The following is a 23,148-nucleotide window of genomic DNA, read 5'->3' on the forward strand; positions in this document are numbered from 1 at the left end:
GGAGATTCTCTGAGAGGGACCGGCGACTCAGAGCCTAGCCAGGCTGAGCCAGTCACAGAGGGAGGGGTGAAGCGCAGCAATGCCTCGGTAGCACAGGAGTCCCTGGAATTCATCCCCTTGATCAACTTGGAGTCCTTGCCAGTGTGACATGGGCTGATTAAAATCCTGGATATAAAAATTTCCAGACTGGTAAGAAAACACAGAAGTAGCCCCATGGTGAAATTACAGCTGTTCTTAAATGACTCTGCCTCACGAAAACCTCTACCTGTGTGAGCAATAAATTACAATAATTGCATCTAATACATTGGTCTAATACATCTCACTTAATACAACTTATTTATCTAAGATATTTGTAATAGAATTCAGTTTACCCATATAATTCATCCCCCCCTTTTTTTTTCAGCACGACTAGCCTGGGATGATGGAGCTTCTGTGGAGGCTGATGGGGGTTGAGGCAACAATCCAATCCCTCTGGGCCCAGGGAGGTGACATAAATGAAGAAAAGAGGTCTTCTCTGAAAGACAGAAAACTCAGGGATTATGAAAAACTCGAGGGAGCACCCCAAGCCCTGCTCAAAGGGGTTAGCCTCCCACTCCCCCGAGCCCTCCGCTGCCTCGCGGGAACGTCAGGGTTGTGTGCAGAGACCTTCTGACTTTGCAAGAGAAATGGAAGATCCAGGGTTCAGTGAAATTTACTCATGTTTGAATGTTGACATCTAAGAATACATTTTAAAAGTACTTTGCTCTGTGTGGGGGCTTGTCTTAGGGACTGTATTTGCCTCAAAGCCTATCATTTTATGGGATTCCCAGGTAGCTCAGTGCTAAAGAATCCACCTGTCAATGCTGGAGACTCAGGTTCGGTCTCTGGGTTGGGAAGATCCCCTGGAGAAGGAAATGGCAACCCACTCCAGTATTCTTGCCTGCGAGAATCCCATGGACAGAGGAGCCTGGCGGGCTCCATGGGGTCACAGTCAGACACTGACTGAGCACGCAAGCACTATCACCTTATGACCTTTGGTCTAAGGACATCCTGATACAGATGATAGTGAGACAGGAGACAGGTAAGCCCTCGGCTAGATACTTACAACTGGCCTCCTGTTCACACCTCCTGGGGTGAGGAAAAGATGGGCTCCAGGTTGGACACTCACTACCAGTCCCCTATTTACATTTCTTGAGGTAAGAGACAGATGGGCTCCGGGTTACCTATTTGTGGCTGGACTCTTGTCTACATTTCAAGATCTGTACTTCTATACAAGAAACGACAACAGGAATAGGGTGGATAATCAGACATTGGATGCAAAAAAGAGGAGCCAGACCCTATTAGGAGATCAAGAGGTAATACATTTTCCATGCTTGGGGCAAGGGAGATGCTACACACGTGAAAAAGTCTTCCCAGGGTCAAAAAGGCAGGGGATGCCAGACCATACTAAGTCTTGCTATTTTCCTCCTATATGCCTTTGCAATGAAATCCATCTTGACTAAGAGGTGTATGAGCACACCCAGGGGAGGGTCCTGAGACAAACCAGCCAGAGAGTCAAGGAAGATGGGGCTTTCCAGATGGCACTAGCGAAAGAACCCACCTGCCAAAGCAGGAGACATGAGAGACACAGGTTTGATCCCTGGGTCAGGAAGATCCCCTGGAGGAGGGCATGGCAACCCACTCCAGTATTCTTGCCTGGAGAATCCCATGGACAGAAGAGCCTGGTGGGCTACAGTCTATGGGGTCACAAAGAGTTGGACACATCTGAAGCGACTTAGCATACATGCATGCAAAGAAGACGACTCAGCAAGAAGAAGATTCCTCCTCTTAGAAAGGATTTTAACTTCCCAAAGTCTCAACTCAAGCAACTCTCATGCTGAGTTTACCCATGGATATTTCCACATGTACTCTGCTTTTCTAATACATAATATACTTTCCTCTATGCCTTCTGTCTTCTTGTCTGATTCTCCTTTCAGGGTAGACTAGGATTGCGACTTAGATTCTAGTCTCTGGCCCCTGTCATTTAGCAGTTAGGATTCCTGGTTTCCACCCAGACGACCAGGGTTCAATTCCCAATCAGGGAGCTAAGGTTTTGCTTCCAGCTGCTACTTACTGCTATGTCTCCCCGAAATCAATAAGATGTAGTGCAATGGCACAGAAATACTGTGTTTTGCTTCTTTTTCCTCCAATATATCAGATTTTACGGTCCATATCATGGCCTCATTAGCATCATGCTCCTCAATTCTTATGAAAACATTTGCTAGTTCCCCCACAGGCTTTATCAGAAATAGGAAATAGGCTTGTCTCACTTGCCAATTCAAATCACTCCACAGTGGCTGCTCAAGGGACCTCTGCTCAAGAAGAAGTCGGGGCTGTAGAAGGAAGGAGTGCTGGGATGGATTAGTGATGTCTGGAGTGGTGCATGCTAGGGAGTAGGGTCCTACTACATGTTTTATTTATTCTATATTATTTGCATCCTATTTGTGAAACCAAAATCCTTTGGCCCAACGTCCTTGACCAAAGTCCCTTCTGTCTCAACCTGGGCCAGAATGCAAGTACTGGTATCAAAGTGGAAAATCCTTCAAGATTCTCGCCACTATCCCGTCACTCAAGAAGGCTGTCAGAAGCACATGGAGGGACTTCCCTGGTGACCCAGTAGTTAAGACGTCGCCTTCTAAACCAGAGGATGCGGGTTTGATCCCTGGCCCACAGCTAAGACCTGATGTAGCCAAATAAAATCAAAATTAAAAAGTTCTTTTTAAAAAAAGCCATATGGAAATCCACCATCCACACGAGTGGGCTTCAGACACACAGCCAGTCTCAGCACACGGCTGCGGACTACTCTTCCTACAACTGTGCACGTAGGAAAAGAAGTCATCAGAGTGTAACCCGAATAGTTATCAAGTGTCAGACACAAAGGATGTTAGGAAGTCATGATACATTCACCTCTCTGAACACATCCCTTGAGGAGTGACATGGCCGAAATCCTTGATGATGGAAACTGCTTTCGCGTCCGGAGCATTAAAAGATAACTACATTAGGGCAATCGCTTTGGGCTGGGGCCTTTCATTTTAAAAAGAGCCCGTTAAACTGAGCTTTAGAAGTGGTCAAAAATATCTGAAACATTTGAAGAGGGGCCCTTTAAGAAGGTTAAGGCAACTCTGCAGGGAGAAATAGGAGTCAAAAGCAGAGCTTTGAAATCTGAGATTGTCTCTTAACATTTCAAGTTAAACCTGAAATGTTTCCTTGGCAAATTAATCCAAGAGCAGTGTAGAAGGAATACACTGAGTATAAGAATATAAATGATCGTTTCCTGCTGGAAGCCCACTGCTCTTGAAAATGGATTAGAAGAGATAAGACTCCATTTGTTTAATAGGCGGCTACATAATCCAGTGGTTTCCCAAGTGGTGCAGTGGTAAAGAATCCGCCTGCCAATGCAGGAGGTGCAAGAGATGTGGGTTCAATCCCTCAGTCGGGAAGATCTCAAGCAGGAAATGGCAAACCGCTCCGGAATTCTTGCCTGGGAAATCCCATGGACAGCGGAGCCTGGCAGGCTACAGGCCATGGGGGTCACAGAGAGTTAGACATGACTGAGCAACTGAGCAGGTGTGCACACACATGTAATCCAGATCATCCAGTCCCAGGAAAACCCCATTCCATTGTTTCTGGCTAAGACAGAATTTGTATTTCCACCAACTGCTAACGAACGGCAGAGTTACTTTCCCAAAATACATATCGGACTAGGGATAAGTACCAACAAAGCAGGAATAAACTGCTCATGCAAGACCCCTGCATATTCAGGGGACTCTCCGAAGTTTTTTCTCATTCGTGCCCATCAAGTCTGTGCTGTACTAGTCGTTTTTGGCTGAGGAAGTCAGTTCTAGCTCTTTCTGGTTGGATTTTCTCTTTAAATAAACATTTATGTATTTATTTGGCTGTACCAAGTCTTAATTGCTGCATGTGAGATCTTCCATCTTTATTGCAGCATGTGGCATATGGGATCTAGTTCCCTGACCAGGGATCGAACCTGGGCCCCCTGCATTGGGAGCACAAAATCTTAGCCACTGGATCATCAGGAAAGTCCATGGATTTCTTTTTATGTTCACCAGTTTCCGACATGAGGAAATTTCCCTGTATACATTTGAAATGTAGAAAAAGAGGCTACAGTTTAATCTTTGGAAGATAATTTTAACCTCATGATATGCATAAAATAAGTCAATGTGCAGATAATCTCAAAGTAGAGGGGAGAACCTTGCCCCTGAAATAAGCACCCTAACCACTCCAATGGGGCTAAGTTCCCTGTGAAATTGGGAAGCTGTCTGTAAAGCCGAAGCTGAGAGCCCAGACTCAGAGTCAAGCTGCCCAAAGTCAAACCCCAGCCCTGGCACTTACCAACTGGGTGACCCTCATTTCTGCAACAATAATTAAATGCCCCATGCATCATTTTTCTTAGATGGGTAACTTCTAAAGTTTATTTAAATGGGTGAGGAGGGACATCTAGGGCTGTGGAGTGGGAGGTACAAACTATTGCGTATAAGACAGGCTCCAGACCTCCCTGGTGGTCCAGTGGCTAAGACTCCGCACTCCCAGTGCAGGGGCATGGATTCAACCCCTGGTTAGGGAACTAGATTCCACATGCCACAACTAAGAGTTTGCAATGCTGCTGCTAAAAGATCCAGTGTACTGCAATGAAGATGGAAGCTCCCTTGTGCCCCAACTAAGACCTGGCACAGTTAAATAAATAAATAAATTTTTTAAAAAAGATAGGCACAAGGCTGTATTGTACCACACAGAGAATATAGCCAATGTTTTGTAAATGGAAAGTAACTTTTTAAAATTGTATAAATTAAAAAAAAAATTTTTTAATAAATTGCATTAAATGATTTGAGCTTCTCCAGGAAACTCAATGAATTTGAATATAAAGCTGATACATTCTGCCCACCATCAAAACTCCTGGTAGGAGCTGAAATTGTAAACCAAGCTCCAAAACATCAAGGATAAATGTGCCAGGAGACAGAGGCACTATAGCCATAGTTGATCCTACTTGATACTGATGATACAGTCACAGACCCAAGACCCCAGTGAACCCCCAGGACCTTGCCCTGAGCAGGGCCTGATGGAGAGGAGATGTGAGAGGTGGCCAGCAGAGGAGAAGGAAGAGTGCGGGCGTGTTTACTGAGGGAGGGAAGCCAGTAGGCTCGCAGACCTACCCTGGCTCATTCCAGGGTTTCTCCACATGACGCCAAAACAATTCCAGAATGTTAGTTCTTCATTAGAGATGCTAAAGACAGAAAGGAACAAAAGATCTAATTAATATTGAAATCAGAGTGATGCTGATGGAACAAAAGGTTGGGGATGCAGCAATAGCTATCCTCTGGCCAACAGGAAATATATGACACATCTCCCATCAGAATGGAACAATAAAAGTCCAAATTACCAGCATAAAGAAGGACAAAATTAGGCAATAACATCCAAGCTGCCTGACGACTTATTCTTAGCTGCCTGGCTCCTGGTGATGGGTGAAGGGAAGGAAATTCATGCCCAGAAATAGAAGAACAGTGTTTTCTGGAGGAACGTTTGCCAAGCATCGCTGAAAGAGAGAGAAATGGGCTTAAACTACTCTAGGATTTCTCTCCATCTCCTTCTGATAAAATTAGGATCCATCTGAGGGTTTCTCTGGAAGCTTGTAGGAGCCCACGGCAGACAAGGACCCTTTCAAGGTAAGTCAGTGCAGAGACTGTTCTGAACCCACTTCATCAACATCGTGGGGTCCCCACAAGGTCCTCAATCTCACTCTCACCTGTGACGGGGCCCCATCTTTCATTAGTGAACCTGCTCCTACAGCACAGGACACACAGAGGTGAGAACGACAGACCCCGGGCATTTGCACATCTCTTTCCACTGGATGATGTGCCAACATTGAAAAGTCAAAAATCTTGCATAAAAATCTAGATTTTCAGAAACATCTGTCTTTAAATGAGAAGAAGTAGGAAGGGACTGTTTATCTACTTTTCTGCACCATAAATTTGGACACGAAATGGACTAATATTTATGCACAACCTAGACACTTAAACTTCTCCAGCCTCAGTTTTCTGGGCTGTAAAATGGGATAATACTGGGACCTACTCTGTGGGGCTGCTAGGTACATTGCAGGCTGTAATGTGTTTAAAATCAGGGGAACAGAGTCTGGCCTAGTGTCACCATGGGCTGTGGTGGGTGTCACTGCTCCTTCTAACAGACCCTTCGGGGCAGGAAGAGAAGTAAGACATGGACCTGCCTTCAAGGGGCAAACCTGCCACCTGCACAAGGACGCACAGTGCACTGAGTCCCTAATACACACGTCTACATGGGGGACAGAAGCACAAAGGTGAGGACTGCAGCGGTGGCGGGCGGGGGGGCGTGGATTGGAGATGCAGAACAGCAGGAAGAAGGTGGAAGCACAGAGCAGGTGCACCTGACCCAAATCCAGAAGACAACCGAGCTTTCTCCAGGTACAGGCAGTGGCGGAGGGTTGCTGGGCCCAGGAGGCAGCATGAGCACGGGAAAAGATGCACAAAACCACACAGAGGAAGGCAGAAATGAGAGAAGGGGAGAGATTAAGTCTATATGTTTCTCTGGATACACCTTCACCTGAAGTCATCATGGCTCCTTTGGTTGCACATCGGTGTATTAATATTTCTCCCTTTGGCTTAAGATGGTTGGATTTGCATTTCTACTGTTGTTGTTGTTTAGTAGCTCAGTCACGCCCAACCCTTTGCAAACCCATGGATTGTAGCCCGCCAGGCTCCTCTGTCCATGGGATTCTCCAGGCAAGAATAACTGGAGAGGGTTGCCATTTACCCCTCCAGGGGATCTTCCCGACCCAGGGATTGAACCCGAGTCTTCTGGGTCTTCTGCATTGGGAAGCCCTGAATTTCTGTTACTTGCAACCAAAACAAAGCAAAGCTCACCAACGCAGAATTTCATCCCTGGCCTGCAGATCCCACTACCTACCACACCTGTCCAATCCTCTCCACCTGAATCGTTATGTCTCTGGCTCAGTGGCATCAATGCACACCACGTCTCTAAGGAACATGTTCAGGACATGCCCACCTTGCCACCTCATGTCTCTGTGAATCCAACCACTTAAGAAAACCAGGTCACACAGCATTTTGCAGGGGCTACATTATAACCTAAGGAATGCAGCTGCTCTCTCAAAGCTTCCTGCATTCTCCAAAGGTGACATTGGGCTCTGGTTAGTGACCCCACACCAGCAGCAGAAAACTTTATGTTTTCTTTTCGACAGCACATCCGCTGCCTACCCTTGCCCTTTGCAAACCAAGTTTGGAAATAAAGACCTTCCCTGGGGCAGAGAAGGCTTTAAAATGTTAATTCCCTTTTATGAGGCCTTTAGCATCTCATTATTGCAAGTCCAGCTGATATCAGAAGGCTGGAAACTTAATTATGGCAGCCAAAAGTTGGAGGGTACTCTCTTCAAGATCAGCGTGAGTTTACATTGATTTCTCTCCAAGCGTGAATGAGTTCATCGCCTGCTGGTGACGTATGCCAGGCTTCTGTGGTTCTGGAGACCACAGCTCGCTGACAAACAATACAGCTACTGACACATGAAAACAGGAGGCCATCACTTAGTCAGGAAGATAGACGTTCAAAGATTAAATCATAATTACAACGTGGAAATCGCATTTTTCTTCCTTCCTCTGAAGACTTTTAAAGAAACTTAGCAAAGAACAGAAAATGTGTTGTTTCTGAAAGCATGTTGCTGCTGCTCAGTTGCTCAGTCATATCCGACTCTTTGCAACCCCATGGACTGTAACCTGCCAGGCTCCTCTGTCCATGGGATTTCCCAGGCAAGAATACTGGAATGGGTTGCCATTTCCTCCTCCAGAAGACCTTCCCGACCCAGGGATTGAACCCGTGTATCTTGCATCTCCTACATTGGCAGGTGGATTCTTTACCAATGCACCATCTGGGAAGTCTTTCTGGCAGCATAAAGACCCCCAGAGCTGTCTGGATCTTAATTTTCAGAATATGTCACTTTACATGGGGGTTGGAATTGTGACCCCAAAATGATACATCCATGTTCTAGCCCCCGGCACCATGAATGTGACCTTATTTGGAAACAGGGTCTTTTAAACATACTTATTTACTATTTATTTTATTGGATGTGCCAGGTCTTAGCTGAGGCACCTGGGAGCTTTGATATTCATTGCAGCATACCAGACCTAGTTCCCCAACTGGGAAGCGAGTCTGGGGCCCCTTGTATTGGGCGCTTGGAGTATTAGCCACTGAACCACCAGGAAAGTTCCTGGAAACAGGGTTTTGGCAGACATAATTAACCTAAGGATCTTGAGATGAGATCACTCTAAATTACGATGGCCCTAAATCCAATGACTAGTGCCCTTACAGGAGAATAAGGTCACACGGAGACACAAGGGCAAGACATGTGAAGACAGAGGCAGAGACTGCAAGGATACCGGTACAAGCCCAGGAACACTTGGAGCCACCAGAGGCTGGACGAGGCCAGGAAGGACTCTGCCCCAGAGCTTCTGGAGGAAGGGAGGAGCTGACCACACTTTGATTTCAGACTTCCGGCCTCCAGAACTGTAAGACAACAAATTTATGTTGTTCAAGCCACTGAGTTTGTGGGAACCTATTATGGGAGCTACAGAAAACTAACACATGTGCCAAAGAGACTGCAGATGTAACTGAGAAAAGAACCTTGGGATGAAAGGAGTATCTGGGTCCACCGTCTCCAACCTTATTGCCGCCAGGGTCCGACTTCGTGGGAGACAATTTTTCCATGGACCAGGAGTGGATGGGGTGGTTTCGGATGATTCAGGTGTATTACATTTATTGTGCACTGTATTTCTAATCTAATGTTGCTGCTGATCTGATAGGAGGTACCGGTTCTGGGACCCAGAGGCGGGGAGCCCTAAGCTGGGTTATCCAGGTGAGCCTAAAGGTCCTTATTAGAGACAGGCAGGAGGGTCAGAGTCAGAGAAACAGAGGTGATGATGGAACCAGTGGTCAGAGGGAGAGAGATTTGAAGATGCTACAGTGTTGACTTGGAAGAGGGGGCCATAGTCGGGAAATGCAGGCAGCCTCCAGAAGCTGGAAAAGGCAAACAGATTTTCTGCTAGAGCTTTCAGAAGCAAGGCAGCCCTGCCAAGCAACCCATTTTAGGGTCCTGACCTCCCATCCTATCAGATAATAAATGTGTTTTGTTTAAAGCTACTAAGTTCATGTTGATTTGTTACAGCACCAAGAGGAAATGGATACATAGGTCTTCCAGGTTATTAGGATGGAAATAAGTCTTTCAAATTCAGAAAAAGTCAATTATCAACTGACTTCATGATGGGAAAGCCATAGGAATGATACTTCGAATGATATTTTGCTACTAGCTCATAAAGGTGCTCCCCACGGAGTTAGCATCTGAACTGACATCACCTGTCTGAAAGCTTACCAACCCCCCGAACTCACTCACTCTGCATTATTTTTATTTATGTTGAGCCCAAGTAGTTCCCTTTTGACTTCCACTCTTGGAACCTAAAAAGCACAAATCTCCTCCGTATTCCAGAGGATGGTCCTCAAAAGACTTCAAAAGAGCTGTCACGTCCTCCTCTTCACCTCTCCCAGGGCCTTTTCTTCTCATCACAGGGCTCAACACTCATGCTCCTTCAATCATTTCTCCTGCGGTTTGATCTCAAGGATTCTCAGCCCCTCAGACACTGTTTGACAGAACACAATCCAATTTCCAGCTTTCCTCTTATGCCTAGAAAGACATGGACTTCTCTATCAGAGTGACAAATGACATCTATCATCCGTGACTTATAGAGACCAGGGGACAAGAAGTAGCTCCCTTTCCTCTGAAACCTACTATCAGAAAACCAACAGTACAAGTGTGGTGAGAAATCACAGACGTCCGTCCACCTCCGGCAGGGAGACGAGAGGAAGGGGTGGAGACTGTGGTGATTTGGGTGCAGGGACTTACACACAGGGGCGTCCATTGGTCACTTCCAGGTCAAGGGTCACAGGGAGTAGTGTGGGCCCAGGGCTATCTGACCTTGTGAATTTCATAAGAAATTGGAAATCCAGATGTCTATACAATTAGCCAAGTTTTACAGGGTGGCAGAAAATTAAATAAGCACATGCACACCCCTGAATCAGATACAGCCTCCAGTCTGCCCACCTGGGACCTCTGTTCTGGGGTCACACACCCATTAATGCCAACAAAAATTATATCAACCTGTGGCAGTCTCTTCAGACAGGTGGTTCCACAGGGAATTAGAGCTATGACCTTGTAATACCTTTTTTTTTTTTTTAAGTTACTTTTTTTTTACTTTTTTTAAATTTTATTTTATTTTTAAACTTTACAATATTGTATTAGTTTTGCCAAATATCGAAATGAATCCGCCACAGGTATACATGTGTTCCCCATCCTGAACCCTCCTCCCTCCTCCCTCCTCCCTCCCCATACCATCCCTCTGGGTCGTCCCAGTGCACCAGCCCCAAGCATCCAGTATCGTGCATTGAACCTGGACTGGCGACTCGTTTCAATGGAGGTTAATCTGTAAAAATGCTGAATTACCATGCTGTACACCTGAAACTTGGAGAAGGAAATGGCAACCCGCTCCAGTATTCTTGCCTGGAGAATCCCAGGGACGGGGGAGCCTGGTGGGCTGCCATCTACGGGGTCGCACAGAGTCGGACACGACTGAAGCAACTTAGCAGCAGCAGCAGCACACCTGAAACTAATATCATATTGCAAACCAACTATACTTCCATTAAAAATACAGTTGGTTCATCAGATCTCACTGTGAACAAAAGCGCCACGGTTTCTTGTACACACACACACACATACACACACAATTAATATGCATCTTCTATTTTTTTTAACATGGAAGGAGTTGTCAGCTTACAATGTGACATTGATCCCTTCCAATCTTGCCAAGGTTCCAGCCCTTCAAAATCCTTTATGTTCTCAGATTCAGTTCCCCCAAAGTCCCAAGTCAAAGAAGCCAATTTGGACATCACCTCAATTTACATCTTTCTAAATTCATTTTTTCTCCCTTACCGAAGTCACCATCCCAACGCTCAGAATTTCTATCACATGACGATCTTTGGTGAAACCTGCACAACTCTCCCTGGGGAGTCACACAGAGTCTCCTGGACCGTGAAGAAGTGACACGGTGACCTCCACAGACCAAGGGTGTCTCTCCCCAGGGGGTTAAGGTGCATCCACCTCGTTGGGTGTCCCTGGTGGTGCTGAGGCCAGAGGACAGCTCTGAGGCTGACACTGTAACCTTAGTGCTGTGACAGAATGTGTGACAAATGTGGACACGAGAGCTGTGACCAGCGCATCAAGGCCGCTGAATGCATCCCCCTCCACTGCCCCAGGCCCTGGAATCTGCAACAGAGCCCGGGCTCCCACACACAAAAAAGTCTTACGGCAGCCCTGAGCTTCGTGACGTGCACCCTCTGGTTTGCCAAGACCAGGCCACAATTTGCTAGAAGAAAGCCCCATCTTCATGTGGCCACGAAAGTGATAGTTGAACCAAAAACTACTGCCTCCCAGAGCAATTCCTCTATCAGGGAGGACAGAGGATACTTTTAGTATATTTCTGGGAGGGGGAAATAACCAAGTATAAGGCAACAACGGGAACCACGAACTTGGCCTTGCCTATGTAGGGTAGGAGAAGGCAATGGCACCCCACTCCAGTACTCTTGCCTGGAAAATCCCATGGACAGAGGAGCCTGGTAGGCTGCAGTCCATGGGGTCGCTAAGAGTCGGACACGACTGAGCAACTTCACTTTCACTTTTCACTTTCATGCATCAGAGAAGGAAATGGCAACCCACTCCAGTATTTTTGCCTGGAGAATCCCAGGGATGGGGGAGCCTGATGGGCTGCCATCTATGGGGTCGCACAGAGTCGGACACGACTGAAGCGACTTAGCAGCATGTAGGGTAGAGCTCTCCAGGACAGGAGAGTGAGGGTCCTGCTTTGGGGGGCTCTACACCAGGCTCTCAGGAAGGGATGTGGCTGAGGGGACTACAGAGCTGAGCCATCCGTTTGAGCCCATGGTGGCATAATCACACAGATGCCATCTCCAGGCGCCATCACTAATGTCTCCCTTCTGGAATGATGAGGAGGGGGATGGTAAATAACATGCGTTGTCAAAGGCAACCAAGGACAATGAATCAGTATTTTTCATTCTCTGCAGATGAATTTGTATGACTTGGCTCAGATCTTTCTGGATTCTGAATATAGAAGGCTTCAGATTTGTTTAATCAAACCTGCCCATGGAGTCCAAGACCTGCCAGGATTAAAGATTAATTTTTTCTTAATTTTAATTAGAACTCACATCAATTCTTCCTTATCAAAAAAGCCATCTCTGGCATAAGGCACAGCTTCCTGCAGGTCACCGTGAGAAAGAATCAAGCCCTCCCAGATCTTGTCCACCACAGGGAAACCCTTGCAGGATTTTCTGTCTACCTCAAAGTTCTTCAGATGGAGACCAAGTTTCATTCAACCTCTGAACATCAGCCAGTAGAATGGAAAGAAGGCAGAATTCAGCATTACTGTATTTTTTTTAATTAATGAAGACACAGGACCTAGGAGCTATCTTAGCAGCTTAAAGGAGACAGGATCGCTCTAAAGACGGAAGTCCTTTCTCCTGGGGTTCTGAGCTGCAAAAGGAAACTGCCAACCAGTGAGCCAAGAAAAAATTGGCAGAAACTCTGAATTCAGTGATTCAAACAGACCCCTGCAAAGAATATGGAGAAAAAAATCATGGGCTGGTTCCTGGCTGAATTTGGAGCCATAAATCCAGCTAATTGGATGGAAAATGCAGCAGAAATAATCCATGACCAGATTCTCCAAATGGTGAGCTATGTCCCACTGATACCCCCGTGAAATTGGGGGCACATGGATGGACTTTTTAAAAAGTTAATCGTCATTTATTTTCATGTATATTAAGGAAAAATTAGTACATCAAGCTAATGGGTTTTACAATGGATTTTATTGTCTTCTAATGAGACATTTAAGATATTTAATGTTGAAAAAGTAAGGCATTTAAAGACAACATGTTGAGTAAATTACATTATTTGGCACAGGAAGTTGGCAAAAATTGAGAAGATGGCAGGTAGATTGCTAAACTTCGGAAAATACTGTCCTATGAGAAACAGAAGGAGAAAAGGGGCCCCCTCCTCCATCCCGGGGAGGGAAACAGATCCCAGGCAAGTCCCTGTCATCACTCACTCCCTCCTCAGCACCCTTACCACTCCATCCTCAGCACCCCCATCATCCCCATCAGCACCCCCCTCACTCCCCATCAGCATCCCCATCACTACCCCCTCAGCTTCCCTATTGCTCCCCATCAGCACCCTCATCCAGGTTCTGCCCTTGGGAGCCTGGGATGTTCAGAGCAGCCGTGACAGAACGGGAAGGAAAGGCCCAAATGCCTGGGCATCTGGAAGTAAAACCCACTGTACCTTGATGACGTCTTCATCCGCAGACCTGCATTCCACAGCCTCTGACACATCCACCACCGAACCATCCTCTTGAACCGCCACCACCTTGACGGGAACTGAAACAGCCTTTCCAGTGAGAATGGCCGTGTTCAGAACCTCCGAGTCCTGCGAGAGAGAGAAGAGAACTCGTGTCAGCCGCAGGCACGCCTGTGAGTCCCAGCAGAAGTGACCATCAAGCCACCTCCGACCTTAGTAGTTGCTCTACAGTTTAAAAAACTGTCTGTGCCCTCCAGACACCCCTCACACACAGCGCAAGCATCCTTTTTGATACTGGCCAAATCTTTGGTAAACGATGCCATATTTTCAGAGCTTATTCACATAGTGAACACAGCCTTCATTTTAGTTTCAAATCAGGAAAGACAGCAGCACACAGAGCAGAAGAGAACTGGAAGCAGATTGTAAGCCTCCACACTCCTGAGCTGATCACCAACACCGTCTTTCCTCAAACCACTAAGCACCCCCAGAAATTTCCCAGCCAAGCTCAGGTATCGTGAAACCAACACCATGTTAATTTCTCTCCTCCTCTGACATCACTCAAAGTTTTGTAGGTTCTGTCTTCCTAACTTGTCTCCCATCTGTCAAATTCTTTTTTTTTTTTTCCTTTTTTAAATTGTGGCGGCACTGGGTGGTGAGGGGGCTTCTCTAGTTGTGGAGCACTCAGGCTCAGTAACTGTGGTGGACGGGAGTTTTAGTTGCCCAGCCTCACATGGGATCTTAGTTCCCCAGCCAGGATCCAACTTGTCCTCTGCATTAGCAGGCAGATTCTCAATCACTGGACCACCAGGGAAGCCCCCACCATCTGTCAATATCCTGTCAACCCCAGAATCAGTTCCTCCATGGAAGGAGAATCCCCCTACTCAGTCAACTGCCACTGGCCCCTAACTGACCTTCCTGTGTCCACAGTCTTCACAGCAGTCGGTGATAATATTTTTTTTTAAGTTTTAATAGAATTCAGATTATTTCTCTCCTAGATTAAAACTCTTTGAAAGCATCTTAGGGTTCTTAAGATGAAGTCCAAACTCACGGATGTGTAGGGACCTGACCCTCGTCCGCCTCCCTAGCTCCCTCTTGCCCCCTTCCTGCTGTCCGTCATCACAGTCAAGCCTCACAGAGGTCTTTTCTGTTCTTCCAAGAGTAAACCCCATTCATGCCTTCTGCCCTTACATACGCAGAGCTCTCCAACCCCAAACACACCTCACTGTTGCTTCCATCCTTCAGATCTCAGCATATATGTCCACTTCTTTGGAGAAATGGGGCTTTTCTGCCTGCTACAATGTGAGTTAGCACTGTATTATCATCTGTCGTAGCATCTAGCCTTCCTGCAACGTAATAACCACAGCTGTCATTATATATTTATTTTGTGTTTACGTTTTAATCTCTGGCTACTCATTAAGTTGTGAACTCCCCAAGGGTCCCGCTCTCCTATCAATGAATGTGACTTGGAAGGTGCTGACCCACACCGTTAAATCAGGCTTCACAAATGAGCAGATGAACCAAATGTGGTCCATCAAGGTATTCTAGCCCCATGTCCACAAAGACTGCTTTAAGATCGAAACCCAAAGGAAATCAGAGACAACAGAAAGGAAAAGAAACAGATTCCTGGGAAAGATTTCTGGGTTCCTGAATCCAGCTACATCTGGGTCTGTTATCTTTGGAAATTTAGAGATACAAAATAAACTGTTTTATTTAAGCCAGTTTTAATTGGGTTTTTATCACTTACAACTGAAAGTCTTGACTAATAACACACGAGATTAGACACCATGTTGGGCTCTAGGGAAAGACAAAAGAGACAAGACAAAAATAAATATCAGTCTCTACACTGAAGAAGCTCACAGCCTTTAAAGACATTATAATAATTTTCCCAAACTGAGTTTCAAGGTAGGTGACTTTATGTTTCATAACAAATCACAACCAATCTTCAGAGCTTGTTGCTTTTATTTCAAATACATTTGCAACCACAGTTCCTTCTTTAGCTTTCTCGTGTGTGGCTGAAATGTTTGCAACCGTGTTTTCCAGTGTCCACCAAGAAACAGCCTTTCAAAAATCCCAAAGGCAGTGTCTACCTGCCTCTGGCACAATGATAAAGTAATTTGTCTTGTTAAATATTACATTTAAATCATCCCCTGGTGCCAGAGATTGCTAAAAATTCACCATCTATCAAAATGCAACTCTTTCATTCTGTTCCCATTTGTGCCAGCTCTAGGTTTTATGTCTTGAGAGCATATTTATATTCCTTTATGAAGGTAAGTTTCCATTAATGTGGCACATTAGTGTGGCGTCTATAAAAATGGCAAAGTAAGGACATGTGAAAAGTCCTCTGTGAAAGAAATTTAAAAATTGGCCAAAAGAGTAAAAATCCACCTTTTCAGAACTCTGGAAATAAAACAAAGGCTTGTGCAGCCAAGAGAGCATTTATTCAAGAAAAATGGCTGAATCTTGGTAAAAACAGAATTTTGTGGCATTTTAACTTGATTTACTCCCATTCCCTACTGTCCAGCTCAGTAGTAGCTTTGAAAAATGACAACCCACTTTCACAGAAAAATACCACTATCTGAAAACCATGGAAGAGAGCAGATTAGGGACGGAGATCTTTCAAAACTTCATTCCCAAAGAATTGCCATTACCTGACTTGTCTGGTATTTCCTAGAAAATTTCATTTGCAAAGCTTTTTGTATCTGACCTGACTCTGAGTTCATTCCCTGTGAAAAGCTTTTTACTAAAGGTATTTGTTTAAAGCAATTACAGGCAATTAGTTAATTTCATAGCTAGCTGCCTGAAGCAGTGCATAACAGTTGTGACAAACAATAGATTCGTCAATAAGTTTAATAAGAAAAGATGAGGAACAGAATTTCCAGAGGGTCTCTGAAATGCTAACACATATTCTGGGGAATCTGTAAGACCATGCTTATACATAGGGCTGTGTGCATGCCCAGGAAGACCTGAGAAGGCCCTCAGCTCTTGTCCCTGGTTGATTTTGCCATTATAGAGAAGCAAGAAGTGAAAGCTAAGGCAGAGCTGTCTAATGCCTGACTGAGGATTCAATGTGTGTCCCAACACATTCAAAGAGACCCTTGTGGGGTTTCCCTGGTGATCCAGTGGTTAAGACTCTGCCTTCCAATGCAGGGGGTGTAAGATCAATTCTTGCTAGGGAATTAAGAGCCCACATGCCATGCGGTGTGACCAAAAATCATAAAACAAAAATTTTTTAAAAGAGGCCCTTGGTAAAGATTGTGATACTTTGATTCCAGATGCCTAGGGAAATCTCTGCCCAATCACTGGCTGACCACCAAGCTAACCAAACAAAGAATTCAGTGGCCACAGGCAACAAAAAATAGAAACTTTACATAATTTGTTCACAAAAGTCACTAAACAACTACTACACACAACAACTATAACAAACCTAGGGAAGGGTGGCAGCACATAGATGGACCTGGAGATTGTCATACACAGTGAGGTCAGAGAGAGAAAGACAAATACCATGTGAGGTCACATATATTCAGTATCTTGTATTATAACAACCTATAATGGAAAAAATCTGAAAATATATATGTATAGTTGAATCACTTTGCTAAACATCTGAAATGAACATAATATTGTAAATCAATCATACTTCAATAAAAAAATTTTCTTATCCATATGTTAGGTAGTTAGAATAGGAAAAAGGAGTCCAGAATGGCAGTGGCTAAAAGACAAGGAAGGGTAAAGTCTGCGAAAACAGAACAAAGGAAGGTCCGAGGACCTGAGTGAGGACCTCAGGTGGAACAAACAGTACTCCTGGTTAGCCCAGTTTACATAGGGCAGGCTCAGGGGAAGGAGAAAAAAACATAAAAAGAGGAGCCAAAAGGCCAGGGGTCTCTCTCTTCTCTCTGTGTCTTTTGGGTCGGCATGCCCTCATGCCTCAAGGATGTATTTTCCTTTATTTTCTAAATAAAACTGAGCTGCAACACGGAGCTGTAACACTGACCTGCCCAAGAGCTGTGATGCGGCCTGTCCGAGGGCTTTAACGCTGGTCCATCGCTTCAAATTTTTGTTGTGACGAGACAGAATCAAGGAAATTACACACACACTCCCCTGACACATATATACATATTGAAACAGAATTTTTGTGTAAATCTCAAGGGAAAGTTGATGGGCTTACGAAAACATCTAATGCTTTCTGAAAGCTTCTCATCTCACTTTTTTTTTTTTTTTAAGAATAAAACTCCATTGTTTTCAGCTATGAAAATCTAGGAGTTGTATATAACTTTTCAGCACATTATTCTGACTATATACTCTCAGACTAATGATAAGAATAACTGTAAACACATACTGAATTCTAGTTAGGTTTGTTTTCCACAGCAGTATGGTTCAGCAGTTCCAAAACTACTTTAGTGTACTCTAGGATGGAGCAAATAATGTATCTTGGATAATGAGAGCCAGGTTTCTCATTGCTAGAGAAGTTGAGTTTAAAAATGGAAAGAAGAGTGAACTGTGTGGTCATGAGTCAGAATTAGAAACACCAGCATGAACTCCTGGGGGAATGCAGGTGTAGGTACATTTATATGTGTATAAATGTAGGTATGTGTATGTATATGGTTTTTCTAGTTCCATTCGCTGAGAGAACTTAGATACAGACAATGATGGCTTAACAATCAGCACACCTAGTAAAGTGATGCTTAAAATTCTCCAAGCCAGGCTTCAGCAATACGTGAACTGTGAACTTCCAGATGTTCAAGCTGGTTTTAGAAAAGGCAGAGGGAGGAACCAGAGATCAAACTGCCAACATCTGCTGGATCATCGAAAAAGCAAGAGTTTCAGAAAAACGTCTATTTCTGCTTTATTGACTATGCCAAAGCCTTTGACTGTATGGATCACAATAACCTGTGGAAAATTCTGAAAGAGATGGGAATATCAGACCACCTGACCTGCCTCTTGAGAAATCTGTATGCGCGTCAGGAAGCAACAGTTAGAACTGGAACAACAGACTGGTTCCAAGTAGGAAAAGGAGTTCGTCAAGGCTGTATATTGTCACCCTGCTTATTTGACTTACATGCAGAGTACATCATGAGAAACGCTGGGCTGGAGGAAGCACAAGCTGGAATCAAGATTGCTGGGAGAAATATCAGTAACCTCAGATATGCAGATGACACCACCCTTATGGCAGAAAGTGAAGAACTAAATAGCCTCTTGATGAAAGTGAAAGAGGAGAGTGAAAAAGTTGGCTTAAAGCTCAACATTCAGAAAACTAAGATCGTGGCATCCGGTCCCATCACTTCATGGCAAATAGATGGGGAAACAGTGGAAACAGTAGCTGACTTTATTTTTATGGGCTCCACAATCACTGCAGATGGTGATTGCAGCCATGAAATTAAAAGACACTTACTCCTTGGAAGGAAAGTTATGACCAACCTAGATAGTATATTGAAAAGCAGAGACATTACTTTGCCAACAAAGGTCCGTCTAGTCAAGGCTATGGATTTTCCAGTGGTCATGTTTGGATGTGAGAGTTGGACTATAAAGAAAGCTGAGCACAGAAGGATTGATGCTCTTGAACTGTGGTGTTGGAGAAGACTCTTGAGAGTCCCTTGGACTGCAAGGAGATCCAACTAGTCCATCCTAAAGGAGATCAGTCCTGGGTGTTGATTGGAAGGACTGATGTTGAAGCTGAAACTCCAATACTTTGGCCACCTGATGCAAAGAGCTGACTCATTGGAAAAGACCTTGATGCTGGGAAAGATTGAGGGCAGGAGGAGAAGGGGACGACAGAGGATGAGATGGTTGGATGGCATCACCGACTCGATGGACATGGGCTCGGGAGAACTCCGGGAGTGTGTGATGGACAGGGAGGCCTAGCGTGCTGCGGTTCATGGGGTCACCAAGAGTCAGACATGACTGAGCCGCTGAATTGAACTGAGACCCAGATTTTAGTTCTAAACATCATTCAAGAAAGAAAACAGCTCCTTAGAGAAATGGGTGATTCTAGGACTGAGGGTCAGAAAGTACCCAGACAATGAGCCTAGAATATATTATCCACCCAGAAGGTAATAAAGTGATAAAACAAATATCAAAGGACCCAGGGAGACAGCTTGAAAGGCCTCCAGTGTCCAACCTGGAACAATTTTATAACACTATAAATAATTGTAATTGCAAATCATAATAATATAACTTATGTGTAATATGTAATAAGCTATTGAATCCATACTGATATAAACACACAGAGAAGAAAGAAAACATCACCCATAAGGTAAAATTCCAACTAGTACATGCAAAAAAGAATGATGAAATTAGAATATACCATCGGGCAACCACCATTTATTACTATGATTGTAGGAATCACTATTGATGCTACTGATGATTAAAAGTATGATAAGAGAGAGGATATTTGTAGAGTGTAAACGTACCTCTGCGCAAGAGACTTATTCATTTCAAAGAGAAAAACAGTAACTTTGTGTACTGAAAGTTAGATACATCACATTATCCACGTGATCAAAGATAACATCACTACTAATGAGATGAAGAGACATCATATGTCCTGAAGAGGAAGCAACATTTCCTGTTCTCCTCTCCACAAAAAAAGTGACTCTAATAATGAAGAAAGAGCAGACAAATCCAAATTATGGAGCATTCTACAAAATAGCTGGTCTGTATATTTCAAGTATATCATAGCCTGAAAAACAAAGACTGAGAAACTTCCATATTAAAGGAAAATAAGAGACAAAACAAAGGTATATGTGATCCTAGATCAGATCCCCAAACAGAAAAAAATACGTTTATTTTACTTTAATAAGTGTTGGTGGGACAATCGATGAAATTGATTAAACATAGTATAATTGATTAAACATAGTATAATATGAATTAGCATCTAATAACAAAACAGCAGTACAGAGTAGTATCTGGTACATCATAAACATTTGATAAGTATTAATTGTTCTTACTAATCTCATTTAATCCTCAAATATCCCTATTGAAGGATTACTATTTTCATTCTCATTTTACAAACAGGGAAACGAAAGCTAGAAGTTCAGTTCAGTTCAGTTCAGTCACTCAGTCATGTCCAACTCTGTGACCCCACGGACTGCAGCACATCAGGCCTCCCTGTCCATCACCAACTCCTGGAGTCTACTCAAACTCATGTCCATTGAGTTGGTGATGCCATTCAGCCATCTCATCCTCTGTCGTCCCCTTCTCCTCCTGCCCTCAATCTTTCCGAGCATCAGGGTCTTTTCCAATGAGTCAGCTCTTCGCATCAGGTGGCCAAAGTATTGGAGTTTCAGTTTCAGCATCAGTCCTTCTAATGAATATTTAGGACTGATTTCTTTTAGGATGGACTGGTTGGATCTCCTTGCAGTCCAAAGGACTCTCAAGAGTCTTCTCCAGCACCACAGTTCAAAAGCATCAGTTCTTCAGCACTCAGCTTTCTTTATAGTCCAACTCTCACATCCATACATGACTACTGGAAAGTGTTCCTCAATTTGGCCAGAATCACTCTTCTGCTGAGCAGCTGGGGATGTGAACCAAAGCCTGCTGCCCAGGCTGCCTTCTCAGCTCTCCTCCCAGCCCCTCACCTGTGGGATGGAGCTAACAATCCATTTTTTGGCTTCACTCAAAAGCTTTAGGATATAAGATGGATTTGTAAAGGCTTTGATTTTAAAACTTATCAAAAGATGTTATACAAATGTGAAGATTACATTTTAATAGAAACAGCCAAGTAGCCCCAAAGCCCCAAGCAATGACCATGTGTGGCTTCTGGTATGTTCCATTCCAGCCTCTCCCCCAGCTTGTAAGGTTCTGAGTCACACTCTTGCAACCTCTGGTCCCTGGCACAGGGATGCCAGTCTCTAAACAGGACTCTGACCCTATTCTGTGTTCAGACACCTCAACTGCTGACACCTAAAATGGCAAGACAGGTGTAAACTTCGCTGAGACAAGCAAGATGTTGGCTCCAACTGAAAGGATGGTTTTCTATCCCACTGTTGTATTACAAAACTCTGAAATCAGCCCCGTTCTTCCCCTCTTGATGGCTATTTTTGGATTCTGATCATTTATTACCCAGAAAGCAGTAAGTGATTTCAAAACCCAGCTCTTTGTGAATCCCTGAATAATACGAGGATAGTTATCTCAAACGGGATAACACTCAGAGAGGGTCAATAAAATGTGTGTCTGTGAAAACACTCTCCAGGCATCTCCTGGGTGGGAGCTTTGAGGGAAGAGGCCAAAACTATTTGGAAGGAGCTTCTATCAGGCATCACCCAATGGTCAGGGCAACCTCATTACACTAGGCAACCGAGAGCATGATGTGGAAAATGCTACTTAATGTACATGATCAGGGGCCACATACAGGGAAGATGGTTTGTGCAGTGGGTCTCATAGTCATGTTCATCGTCAGGTCTGACACAACAGGATATCAGTGGGGGGATCCCTACATCTTCGTGTAAGGAGGGGGTTCTACAAGGAATGGGGACTGAGTCCATTAAAGACAGGAAGAGACAAAATTCCATGGGATGGGGAGCAGGTTTCTTTTCTTCCTATGACTCCCTGCACTGCCTGGGGTGCTGTAAGATTGCAAATGTAGCTGAAACCTTCCAAAGATGTGAAAGTCAAAGAGAGAATACACAGCTTTGGAAAAGAGCAAAACAGAGAGTAAGAAAGAGAGAGAAGACAAAGAAAACACCTAAGTCTGAAGAAAGCCAGACAGACAGGGTGCGACAGCACACGCGCAGCTTGGAGACACAGAGACAGTCATATAGAGAATGCGAGAGGTGGCCAGGGAGACAGACAGGGCAAAGAGGCTGAGTCCCACGCTCAGGCTCTTCTGCTTCCCCCGATTGAGCTGGGTCCTGTTTATTCACACCTCTCAGCCCCAACACTGAATAGTAATTATATGTGTTTTCTCCAATTCATTCCTCTACTTAACTATTAGCACTTCCTTAATTATAACTGTAACGTGTAAATAGTGTTTCTTTGTTGTCTGGGGCATGGAGGCTGGGGGACCTTCTCATCCAACTTGAGCTACATTAAAATTTAACACAACTTCCATTTGCCAGAAACCCAGCAAGTAAATGACATCTATTCAATTAAAATTGAAACCAGATCTGATGGCACCAGTGAGAAAAACTGTTCCCGAAATAAAGCTTAGTGCTAGGGCTTTCCTGGTAGTCTAGTGGTTATGACTCCATACTCCCAATGCAGGGGGCATGGGTTCAATCCCTAATCAGGGAACTAAGATCCCACATGCTTCATGGTATGGCCAAAAACAAAAACTCCAAAAGATTCTGACACCAAGAAATTTGTGAAGACCAACCACACCTCCTCCCTTTTTAGTATAATAGAAGTCTGAATTTTAACTCGGGTAATTTGGTTCTTCAGGACTCTCAGTCACCATCTTCTCACTCTGCAGACTTTGTGAATAAAGTCTCTATGCTTTGCCCCAACAACTCATCTCTCTACTTATTGACCTGTCATATGGCGAGCAGTATGAGCTTGGACTTGGTAACATGTGTACCTTACATGTTTCTGCTAGTTTAATTCACAGAGCAAATCTGTGAGAAGGAACTCTCATCTCCATTTCACAGATCAAAATGCAAATGCACAAAAATAATACACTTGAATTTCTATTACTACATTTTTGACTAATAGAGTAAGCATCTCATTATACTATA

General features: G+C 44.3%; 1 protein-coding gene across 5 annotated transcripts in view; it reads right to left on the reverse strand.

Moving 5' to 3' along the window:
* The window catches only part of TMEM132B (transmembrane protein 132B), a 381,143-nt gene that overhangs the window by 25,785 nt on the left and 332,210 nt on the right, over window positions 1-23,148 (reverse strand). For 4 of the 5 annotated variants that reach the window (XM_070769361.1, XM_070769364.1, XM_070769362.1 and 1 more), the window contains exon 5: window positions 13,472-13,615. In XM_070769361.1, coding sequence (XP_070625462.1) covers window positions 13,472-13,615 — 144 coding nt within the window. Of the gene's footprint in view, window positions 1-13,471; window positions 13,616-14,704; window positions 14,825-23,148 lie in introns of those variants that run through there. The other variant, XM_070769365.1, reaches the window with a different exon arrangement.

Source organism: Bos indicus, chromosome 17 (genome assembly GCF_029378745.1).
Source record: "Bos indicus isolate NIAB-ARS_2022 breed Sahiwal x Tharparkar chromosome 17, NIAB-ARS_B.indTharparkar_mat_pri_1.0, whole genome shotgun sequence".
Classification (NCBI taxonomy): Eukaryota; Metazoa; Chordata; class Mammalia; order Artiodactyla; family Bovidae; genus Bos; species Bos indicus.